This window comes from Cherax quadricarinatus, chromosome 24, assembly GCF_038502225.1.
Source record: "Cherax quadricarinatus isolate ZL_2023a chromosome 24, ASM3850222v1, whole genome shotgun sequence".
Classification (NCBI taxonomy): Eukaryota; Metazoa; Arthropoda; class Malacostraca; order Decapoda; family Parastacidae; genus Cherax; species Cherax quadricarinatus.
Window position 1 is genome coordinate 3120892 of NC_091315.1, and position 12347 is coordinate 3133238.

Sequence of the window (12347 nt, forward strand, 5' to 3'; positions counted from 1 at the left end):
ATGTAGCATGAAGAAAGATCCTGTTGGATAATGCCTCCATCAGAAAAATTTCTATCCACAATGGGAAGCAAATAAGTTGCCAGGATTGCCTTGCATTTGTCACTGTCCATCGTTCTCTGCGTCCAGGACCTTGTGCAGTTAAACTATTCCAAAACAAACCATCCCACGGGCGGGGATAGAACCCGCCATCAGAGAGTCATAAAACTCCCGACCGTCACGTTAGCCACTGGACCAGCTAGCCACAATAAGATTCATCCAACTAGGAATATTTCTACACTATAGGAAGGTTAGCATAGGCACCACTGTGACCACAAATGCAAGTTTTTACAGACGAATTTCCAGCTAGCGTGGTTTGTTTGCAATCGTGTCATTACGATCTCGTGAGACATGTTTACTCCAAAACATCTTAGGTGGGTGCTTTGGCTCTTGTTATATGTGTCCATTCCGAAGAGGTTTACCTTCGCTCCGTCACTACCACTGATATGTACCCACCATGTACTTTAAAATGCTCCACATCTAAAAATATAACTTTTCTCCATTCATCTGTCTTCCATCCTTTATGGTCGAGTACCCACCACAGCCGTTTTTTCTTCATAGCAGCAGTCAATAACTGTTCCTTTACCGGCTTTCAGGCTGCTTTGTCAACTTCACGGACAATTCATTGAACAGTTGAAGAATCAATATTTATGTCAGCTGAAGCCAAATCTCGCTGTAGTTTTTTGCTGGTTTTCTTGGGATCCTTAACACTATTTCTTACGATAACCTCGTCATCGTGAGGTGTTATCTTGCGTTTTCTTCCACATCTTCCTCGACGCAGCGCTCCACAATCACCAGTGTCACTCAGCTCTCTTCAGAATCCGACCAACACTTGACTTTGCTAGGCTCAAATTTCGGTGATCTGTCTTATATTTACATTTATATCAGCATGTTTTCCAAGAGCTACAATTCTTGTACGCTTCCCAGGCGTAACATCCATCTTGAAAAATTTAGATTTAGAAAAAGGATATAAGAAAGTGTTGATTTGGCAACAGAGTTGTGGATTAGTGGAACAAACTGCTGAGTAGAGTCATTGAAGCTGATACGTTTTGTACATGAGTGGGTGTGGGTTGGTGTGAGTTGGACTTACCTAGCTTGGGCCAGTAGGCCTACAGCAGTGTTCCTCCCTTCTTAAGTGGGTGTGACTTTTGCAGTACTATTGGCAGTAGTGACGTAGTGCTACTACTGGTTCTAATGTGACAGTACTACTGGTTCTAATGTGAAAGTACTACTGGTCCTAATGTGACAGTACTACTGGTTCTAATGTGACAGTGCTACTGGTTCTAATGTGAGAGTACTACTGGTTCTAATGTGACAGTGCTACTGGTTCTAATGTGACAGTACTACTGGTCCTAATGTGACAGTACTACTGGTTCTAATGTGACAGTACTACTGGTTCTAATGTGACAGTACTACTGGTTCTAATGTGACAGTACTACTGGTTCTAATGTGACAGTACTACTGGTTCTAATGTGACAGTACTACTGGTTCTAATGTGACAGTACTACTGGTTCTAATGTGACAGTACTACTGGTTCTAATGTGACAGTACTACTGGTTCAAATGTGACAGTACTACTGGTTCTAATGTGACAGTACTACTGGTTCTAATGTGACAGTACTACTGGTTCTAATGTGACAGTACTACTGGTTCTAATGTGACAGTACTACTGGTTCTAATGTGACAGTACTACTGGTTCTAATGTGACAGTACTACTGGTTCTAATGTGACAGTACTACTGGTTCTAATGTGACAGTACTACTGGTTCTAATGTGACAGTACTACTGGTTCTAATGTGACAGTACTACTGGTTCTAATGTGACAGTACTACTTGTTCTAATGTGACAGTACTACTGGTTCTAATGTGACAGTACTACTGGTTCTAATGTGACAGTACTACTGGTTCTAATGTGACAGTACTACTGGTTCTAATGTGACAGTACTACTGGTTCTAATGTGACAGTACTACTGGTTCTAATGTGACAGTATACTACTGTACTACTGGTTCTAATGTGACAGTACTACTGGTTCTAATGTGACAGTACTACTGGTTCTAATGTGACAGTACTACTGGTTCTAATGTGACAGTACTACTGGTTCTAATGTGACAGTACTACTGGTTCTAATGTGACAGTACTACTGGTTCTAATGTGACAGTACTACTGGTTCTAATGTGACAGTACTACTGGTTCAAATGTGACAGTACTACTGGTTCTAATGTGACAGTACTACTGGTTCTAATGTGACAGTACTACTGGTTCAAATGTGACAGTACTACTGGTTCTAATGTGACAGTACTACTGGTTCTAATGTGACAGTACTACTGGTTCTAATGTGACAGTACTACTTGTTCTAATGTGACAGTACTACTGGTTCTAATGTGACGGTACTACTGGTTTTATTGTGACGGTAATACTGGTTCTATTGTGACAGTACTACTGATTCTGTCACTATACTACTGGTTGTAGTGTCACAGTATTACTGGTTGTAGTGTCACAGTATTACTGGTTGTAGTGTCACAGTATTACTGGTTGTAGTGTCACAGTATTACTGGTTGTAGTGTCACAGTATTACTGGTTGTAGTGTCACAGTATTACTGGGTGTAGTGTCACAGTATTACTGGTTGTAGTGTCAGAGTATTACTGGTTGTAGTGTCAGAGTATTACTGGTTGTAGTGTTAGAGTATTACTGGTTGTAGTGTCACAGTATTACTGGTTGTAGTGTCACAGTATTACTGGTTGTAGTGTCACAGTATTACTGGTTGTAGTGTCACAGTATTACTGGTTGTAGTGTCACAGTATTACTGGGTGTAGTATTACTGGTTGTAGTGTCACAGTATTACTGGTTGTAGTGTCACAGTATTACTGGTTGTAGTGTCACAGTATTACTGGTTGTAGTGTCACAGTATTACTGGTTGTAGTGTCACAGTATTACTGGTTGTAGTGTCACAGTATTACTGGTTGTAGTGTCACAGTATTACTGGTTCTAGTGGGGACGGGCGAGTGAGTTTGTAAATATTCCCTTCAGACAGAAATTGTAGCAACCTGTAATAAAGCAGGGGATAAAAATCAGAAAATAATTAAACAGAGTAAAGGAGGCAGAGGAAAGGACCATAAAGCTGGAAGATACATGACGGTACAGGAGACGAAAATAAGGATGGTTTACACACACTTGCCCGTCCTGTGTAAGTCTGTCTCAGATCCAGCCTACGCAAGATTCTCCACCTGACTCCATCATATATATTCTGATGTACTCCTTACCTTGGTAGATCTGCTTGTTACTTGATGAAGTCCACTGTGTGGGCGAAATGTAGTCTGTCAAGATTTGGATTACATTGCATTTGTGTTTATTTCTCCATCGTGTTAGTCTTTTATTCCATTTATCTTAATTAGCTTCTTATAGGCCACTAATAACCAGAATTCCAGGAAATGTTTCCACTTGCTGGACTCGCAAGAAAAAGTTCCTTGTAATAAATATTCATACCATATTGCAAAGCAAGAGGACAAAACCAAAAGAGGGTATCGAAAAGTGGCGTTTTTTTCAATATAAGAAGACAGTAGAAAAGAACCGATATAGTTTGTGAACATCATAACAGTACAGTCTTAAGAGGCACGTAAGTCATCAGATATTTGTTAAGTTATACCATGAATTAAGGAAAGATCCTGGACTTCATCTTACGAAATAGACAAAGTAAATGTGATAGTAATTATGGACAAGGTAGATTTTAGTGGAAAAATGAACATGATATTAGAAGACGGTGGAACAAAAGAGTTGTACCTCAAATGGGAGAAAATTATCTATTTATAAACCAGGCCCCATTACGATATTGACTGGAAAAATAAACACATAAGCAGAATAATGTGATCCTTTATTGACAACGTTTCGCCCACAGAGTAGGCATTATTTTATACCACTGATTTCCTTGACACTGACTAATCACACTGCAATGATCTGCCCTACGTGCATAATTATACTCTTTGGAATATACATGCATGTAGTTTGTACTTTTTGTATATCTTGTTTGAGCTCTGAATAAATCGTTGTCCCATGAACACTTGTTCTCCAAGTTGTCCCATGAACACTTGTTCTCCAAGTTATCACATGAAGAACACAGTGCGTGAGCTAGGGGTGATGTTGAAGACTGAGACACTTATGCAACAGATGGGTTTCCAAACCATTTATCACATCTGTCAGACACTACAACATCATGGGAACTTGATACAAGAAATTCTTCAACATAATCCAACCTTTGGACGAAGACTTACTTACACTAGTGATGGTACCACTGTGATCCTGCACCGTACTGTTTCCACTCACCTTACTACAGTATATACGTCACTTCTCCGGCGATATGCTGTACTTTCTACACGAGTGATGGACTGAACAGATCGATTCCAGCCCGAGGGACTGATAACCTCAAACTCCTCCTCTCCTTACCCCTCTCTTTGTTTTGTATTAGACTGATGAAGCCACTGTGTGGTGGAACTGTTCCTTAATAAAGATTCCCATGTGTTGGCATAAATGTCTCAAGGGGTGATGTACGGGAGTTACTGTAGGGGCTGGTAGTGATGTAGTGGACTTACTGTAGGGGCTGGTAGTGATGTAGTGGACTTACTGTAGGGGCTGGTAGTGATGTAGTGGACTTACTGTAGGGGCTGGTAGTGATGTAGTGGACTTACTGTAGGGGCTGATAGTGATGTAGTGGACTTACTGTAGGGGCTGGTAGTGATGTAGTGGACTTACTGTAGGGGCTGGTAGTGATGTAGAGGACTTACTGTAAGGGCTGATAGTGATGTAGTGGACTTACTGTAGGGGTTGATAGCAGTGGACTTACTGTAAGGGCTGATAGCAGTGGACTTACTGTAGGGGCTGGTAGTGATGTAGTGGATTTATTGTAAGGGCTGGTAGTGATGTAGAGGACTTACTGTAGGGGCTGGTAGTGATGTAGTGGGCTTACTGTAGGGGCTGATAGTAGTGGGCTTACTGTAGGGGCTGATAGCAGTGGACTTACTGTAGGGGCTGGTAGTGATGTAGTGGATTTATTGTAAGGGCTGGTAGTGATGTACAGGACTTACTGTAGGGGCTGGTAGTGATGTAGTGGACTTACTGTAGGGGGTGATAGTAGTGGACCTACTGTAGGGGTTGATAGTAGTGGGTTTACTGTAGGGGTTGATAGTAGTGGGCTTACTGTAGGGGCTGATAGCAGTGGACATACTGTAGGGGCTGGTAGTGATGTAGTGGATTTATTGTAAGGGCTGGTAGTGATGTAGAGGACTTACTGTAGGGGCTGGTAGTGATGTAGTGGACTTACTGTAAGGGTTGATAGTAGTGGGCTTACTGTAGGGGCTGATAGCAGTGGACTTACTGTTGGGGCTGGTAGTGATGTAGTGGATTTATTGTAAGGGCTGGTAGTGATGTAGAGGACTTACTGTAGGGGCTGGTAGTGATGTAGTGACCTTACTGTAGGGACTGGTAGTGATGTAGTGGACTTACTGTAGGGACTAGTAGTGATGTAGTGGACTTACGGTAGGGGTTGATAGTAGTGGACTTACTGTAGGGGTTGATAGTAGTGAACTTACTGTAGGGGTTGATAGTAGTGGACTTACTGTAGGGGTTGATAGTAGTGGACTTACTGTAGAGGTTGATAGTAGTGGACTTACTCTAGGGGTTGATAGTAGTGGACTTACTCTAGGGGCTGATAGTAGTGGACTTACTCTAGGGGCTGATAGTAGCGAACTTAATGTAGGGGGTAGCTGAGGACAATTCTACAAGCTAAGTCAAACATTAAATAGTGAACTGTAGGGGAACTGAGCTTGACAGAGAACTTTCGCCTCCACAGCCGCCCCTGCAGGCGATGTCTTGAGAAGCTGTCGTATGCATCCCTCAATGGGCTGGAAATTAAAATAGGGTGAGTAGAAATACCCCTAGGGGATGTTATGTCAGCATATCTCAGAAACTGATTGCTGACTGGAATACTCACTTGTGTGGACTCAAAAGTCCACACCTCACTAGGGTTTATGGTCATCTGTTCAGCATACAGAGTTCTTAACTGCACAGTCAATAGAATCATCACACGATAAACAGACTTACCTGGGTTTGTGTATCGGACCCTTACTCCCGGGTAACGGTGTCTTGATTGAAGAATAGTGTTCTTTGAAGAATGTTGCACTACACTTTTCTGGATCACAACACTTGTTGTTGCACTGCTCATCAAGATTTGTTCACCATAATGTCACTAAACAAGCTGATCACACTTCTCTGTAAGTGTCTATTGGTCTTTGAGATACTTTTATGCACAAAAACACGAAGGTCAGTGTTCTTTGTTGGTTATCCCAGGGTCAATGTATCCCCCAGCAGGGTCAAAAGCAATCTAAAGGCGCCACAGCCTCCTACGCTACTACAATGGCGCTAGCACATAAAGGAAAACCTGACCTAGCACATTTCCCTTCTTTGCCAAACTTCCACTATGAAGCAAAGCAGAACGCTTGATTCTTGCTGTCTTAAGCATAGACAACAAAGTACATCTTTAACATTGTAATAAAGTGGGTATAGGATTTTCCTTAATTGTCCTCTTAAGGTAAGACATTGAATGTATCTTGTTTAAACCACACTCTTGCAACAGTGGTCTCTTGCAGAGCCGCGTCAACATGTAACTAGCACACACTGGTTAAACATCTGCTGGTAATTACTTGATGTAGCAGTAAGCAAGATACTTGCCTCTTCTGAGAGGGCTGGGTCCCTCAGGGCTGAAAGGGGCTGAAGATAAGATAAGATATCGTTCGGATTTTTAACCCCGCAGGGTTATCCACCCAGGATAACCCAAGAAAGTCAGTGCGTCATCGAGGACTGTCTAACTTATTTCCATTGGGGTCCTTAATCTTGTCCCCCCAGGATGCGACCCACACCAGTCGACTAACACCCAGGTACCTATTTGCTGCTAGGTGAACAGGACAACAGGTGTAAGGAAACGTGTCGAAATATTTCCACCCGCCGGGAATCGAACCCGGGCCCTCCGTGTGTGAAGCGGGAGCTTTAGCCACCAGGCCACCGGGCCACCTAGGAGGCTGATACCCCCTCCTGGAGAGAATCTCATCACAGGGCTGATAGTGATGCAGTGGACTTACTGTAAGGGCTGATAGTAAAGTAGTGGATTTATTGTATTGCTGAGAGTAGAGGATTTACTGTAGGGGTTGGTAGTGATGTAGTGGACTTACTGTAGGGGCTGGTAGTGATGTAGTGGACTTACTGTAGGGGATGGTAGTGATGTAGTGGACTTACTGTAGGGACTGGTAGTGATGTAGTGGACTTACTGTAGGGACTGGTAGTGATGTAGTGGACTTACTGTAGGGGTTGATAATGAAGTAGTGGACTTATTGTAGGGGTTGATAGTAGTGGACTTACTGTAGGGACTAGTAGTAGTGGACTTACTGTAGGAGCTGGTAGTAGTGGACTTACTGTAGGAGCTAGTAGTAGTGGACTTACTGTAGGAGCTGGTAGTATTGGACTTACTGTAGGAGCTGGTAGTATTGGACTTACTGTAGGAGCTGGTAGTACTGGACTTACTGTAGGAGCTGGTAGTAGTGGACTTACTGTAGGAGCTGGTAGCATTGGACTTACTGTAGGAGCTAGTAGTAGTGGACTTACTGTAGGAGCTGGTAGTATTGGACTTACTGTAGGAGCTGGTAGTAGTGGACTTACTGCAGGAGCTGGTAGTAGTGGACTTACTGTAGGGGCTGGTAGTAGTGGACTTACTGTAGGAGCTGGTAGTAGTGGACTTACTGTAGGGGCTGGTAGTAGTGGACTTACTGTAGGGGCTGGTAGTAGTGGACTTACTGTAGGGGCTGGTAGTAGTGGACTTACTGTAGGAGCTGGTAGTAGTGGACTTACTGTAGGGGCTGGTAGTAGTGGACTTACTGTAGGAGCTAGTAGTAGTGGACTTACTGTAGGGGCTGGTAGTAGTGGACTTACTGTAGGAGCTAGTAGTAGTGGACTTACTGTAGGAGCTGGTAGTAGTGGACTTACTGTAGGAGCTGGTAGTAGTGGACTTACTGTAGGGGCTGGTAGTAGTGGACTTACTGTAGGGGGTGGTAGTAGTGGACTTACTGTAGGGGCTGGTAGTAGTGGACTTACTGTAGGAGCTGGTAGTAGTGGACTTACTGTTGGGGCTGGTAGTAGTGGACTTACTGTAGGGGCTGGTAGTAGTGGACTTACTGTAGGGGCTGGTAGTAGTGAACTTACTGTAGGGGCTGGTAGTAGTGGACTTACTGTAGGGGCTGGTAGTAGTGGACTTACTGTAGGGGCTGGTAGTAGTGGACTTACTGTAGGGGCTGGTAGTAGTGGACTTACTGAAGGGGCTGGTAGTAGTGGACTTACTGTAGGGGCTGGTAGTAGTGGACTTACTGTAGGAGCTGGTAGTAGTGGACTTACTGTAGGGGCTGGTAGTAGTGGACTTACTGTAGGAGCTAGTAGTAGTGGACTTACTGTAGGGGCTGGTAGTAGTGGACTTACTGTAGGAGCTAGTAGTAGTGGAATTACTGTAGGAGCTGGTAGTAGTGGACTTACTGTAGGGGCTGGTAGTAGTGGACTTACTGTAGGGGCTGGTAGTAGTGGACTTACTGTAGGGGGCGGTAGTAGTGGACTTACTGTAGGGGCTGGTAGTAGTGGATTTACTGTAGGAGCTGGTAGTAGTGGACTTACTGTAGGGGCTGGTAGTAGTGGACTTACTGTAGGGGCTGGTAGTAGTGGACTTACTGTAGGGGCTGGTAGTAGTGGACTTACTGTAGGAGCTAGTAGTAGTGGACTTACTGTAGGGGCTGGTAGTAGTGGACTTACTGTAGGGGCTGGTAGTAGTGGACTTACTGTAGGGGCTGGTAGTAGTGGACTTACTGTAGGAGCTAGTAGTAGTGGACTTACTGTAGGGGCTGGTAGTAGTGGACTTACTGTAGGGGCTGGTAGTAGTGGACTTACTGTAGGGGCTGGTAGTAGTGGACTTACTGTAGGGGCTGGTAGTAGTGGACTTACTGTAGGGGCTGGTAGTAGTGGACTTACTGTAGGGGCTGGTAGTAGTGGACTTACTGTAGGGGCTGGTAGTAGTGGACTTACTGTAGGGGCTGGTAGTAGTGGACTTACTGTAGGGGCTAGTAGTAGTGGACTTACTGTAGGGGCTGGTAGTAGTGGACTTACTGTAGGGGCTAGTAGTAGTGGACTTACTGTAGGGGCTGGTAGTAGTGGACTTACTGTAGGGGCTGGTAGTAGTGGACTTACTGTAGGGGCTGGTAGTAGTGGACTTACTGTAGGGGCTGGTAGTAGTGGACTTACTGTAGGGGCTGGTAGTAGCGTAGACAACATTAGAGTGACCACCTTTAGCACTAGACGCGAGGGAATAAGTCTTTACATAGACTGCGTAACGAGTGTATGGCTCTAGATTGACTATGGTGCCATGAATGGTGCCATCTAAGCCTGTAGCGACTCCTGCTGCCATTTCCATCGTCGACCAGCTGAGGAAAGCAAAAGGCCGAATGGCTCTGATAAACAGAGAAGAATTCTTTTTCCGATGTGAGTCACCATAGAGAGTGTAGAGTGTCTGCCACTGCTCGTTCTTACTACTTAACTTACAATTCTGGCCATTTAAAAACGCCAATAAAAAGAAATGTAGATTATATATTAAAATTTTTCGTTATCTTCACCAAAATTAGCAGGAAAATGTAGGGAAGAAGTTTAGAATTTTGGTCAAGTTACAGTACAGATCTGACAGCACTCTTGACAACAAAAATAAATGTAATATAAGGGATTAACAAAGACAAAATTTAACAGTATATTTTTAAGCATGAATGAAATACGCGACACAATTTAATACTGACATAACAATTGAAAATTATCAACATTAGTTAAAGTTACCAATAATATTATCAGTGTCAAACATCTCTACTGAGACATTCACGAATCCTAACATTCATAACTGTACACAAATAACCCGCACATTAAAGAGAGAAGCTTACGACGACGTTTCGGTCCGACTTGGACCATTTACAAAGTCATTTACAAAGTGTGACTTTGTAAATAGTCCAAGTCGGACCGAAACGTCGTCGTAAGCTTCTCTCTTTTATGTGCGGGTTATTTGTGTATCGTTCCAGTCACTGTATTGTCTTTTTTTGTTATTCATAACGGTAATTACGTAATCATGAACAAAAGCGAGAAAGCCGTAGCACAGATCAAACAGCAGCACTACAAGAATGATTTAGCATTTAAGTTGTTATATAGCCGCATCAGGAGGAAAACAACAGTCAAGGACCAGGTGATCAGGCTGAGGAAGGAGGGAAGGTCACACGGAACGACCACGAAGTATGTGAGAAGCTCAGCTCAAGATTCAGGGAGGTATTCACAGTGAAGATAGAGAGGCTTCCAGCAAACCAAGGGAGTAGGGTGCACCAGCAAGTGCTGAGCACACTGCACACAAACGAGGAGAAGGTGAAGAAACTGCTAGATGAACTAGATACCAAGAAGGCGCAAGGCCCAGATAACATCTCTCCATTGGTCCTGTGAGAGGGAGCAGATGCATTATGTGTGACACTAACAATAAGCTTCAGTAAATCTATTGAAACAGGACAATTGCCTGAGATATGGAAGACTGCAAACGTAGTACCAATTTTTAAGAAAGGAGACAGACAAGCAGCACTAAACTACAGCCAAGTGTTGCTGGCAGGTATAGTATATTAAGTTATGGAGAAGATTATCAGAAGTGTAGTGGAGCACTTAGAAAGGAATGGGCTCGTACATGACAACCAGCATGGCTTCAGGGAAGGAAAATCCTGAATCACAGACCTACAGAAGTTCTACGACAAGGTAACAGAAGTAAGACATGAGAGAGAGGGATGGGTAGACTGCATATACTTGGACTGTAAGAAGGCTGTCGACACAATACCACACAAGTGAATGGTTGAAAAACGAAAGGAGCAGGAAGGAATAGAAGGAAGAGTACTGCAATGGATCTAGTGGTAACTTACCCTTTGTCACTGCAAGGTCCCTCACTCTAATGGTAACTTACCTCTGTCACTACTTTAGCGGTAATTTACCCCTGGTCACTATTAGGTCCCTCGCTCTAGTGGTAACTTACCCCTGGTCACTACAAGGTCCCTCACTCCAATGGTAACTTACCTCTGTCACTACATTAGCGGTAATTTACCCCTGGTCACTATTAGGTCCCTCGCTCTAGTGGTAACTTACCCCTGGTCACTACAAGGTCCCTCACTCTAGTGGTAACTTACCCCTGGTCACTACAAGGTCCCTCACTCTAGTGGTAACTTACCCCTGGTCACTACAAGGTCCCTCGCTCTAGTGGTAACTTACCCCTGCTCACTACAAGGTCCCTCGCTCAAGTGGTAACTTACCCCTGGTCTCTACAAGGTTCCTCACTCTAGTGGTAACTTACCCCTGGTCACTACAAGGTTCCTCGCTCTAGTGGTAACTTACCCCTGGTCACTACAAGGTCCCTCGCTCTAGTGGTAACTTACCCCTGGTCACTGCAAGGTTCCTCACTCTAGTGGTAACTTACCCCTGGTCACTACAAGGTTCCTCGCTCTAGTGGTAACTTACCCCTGGTCACTACAAGGTTCCTCACTCTAGTGGTAACTTACCCCTGGTCATTACAAGGTCCCTCGCTCTAGTGGTAACTTACCCCTGGTCATTACAAGGTCCTTAGCTCTAGTGGTAACTTACCCGTGGTCACTACAAGGTTCCTCACTCTAGTGGTAACTTACCCCTGGTCACTACAAGGTTCCTCACTCTAGTGGTAACTTACCCCTGGTCACTACAAGGTTCCTCACTCTAGTGGAAACTTACTCCGGGTCACTACAAGGTTCCTCACTCTAGTGGTAACTTACCCCTGGTCACTACAAGGTTCCTCACTCTAGTGGTAACTTACCCCTGGTCACTACAAGGTCCCTCGCTCTAGTGGTAACTTACCCCTGGTCACTACAAGGTCCCTCGCTCTAGTGGTAACTTACCCCTGGTCACTACAAGGTTCCTCACTCTAGTGGTAACTTACCCCTGGTCACTACAAGGTTCCTCACACTAGTGGTAACTTACCCCTGGTCACTACAAGGTTCCTCACTCTAGTGGTAACTTACCCCTGGTCACTACAAGGTTCCTCACCCTAGTGGTAACTTACCCCTGGTCACTACAAGGTTCCTCACTCTAGTGGAAATTTACTCCTGGTCACTACAAGGTTCCTCACTCTAGTGGTAACTTACCCCTGGTCACTACAAGGTTCCTCACTCTAGTGGTAACTTACCCCTGGTCACTACAAGGTTCCTC

General features: G+C 44.2%; 1 protein-coding gene across 1 annotated transcript in view; it reads right to left on the reverse strand.

The window, feature by feature from the left end:
• LOC128690675 (insulin-like peptide receptor) overlaps window positions 1-12347 on the reverse strand; it is a 646235-nt gene that overhangs the window by 240769 nt on the left and 393119 nt on the right. Inside the window, exon 14 of the mRNA XM_070088152.1 lies at window positions 9354-9532. Coding sequence (XP_069944253.1) covers window positions 9354-9532 — 179 coding nt within the window. The remainder of the gene's footprint in view (window positions 1-9353; window positions 9533-12347) is intronic.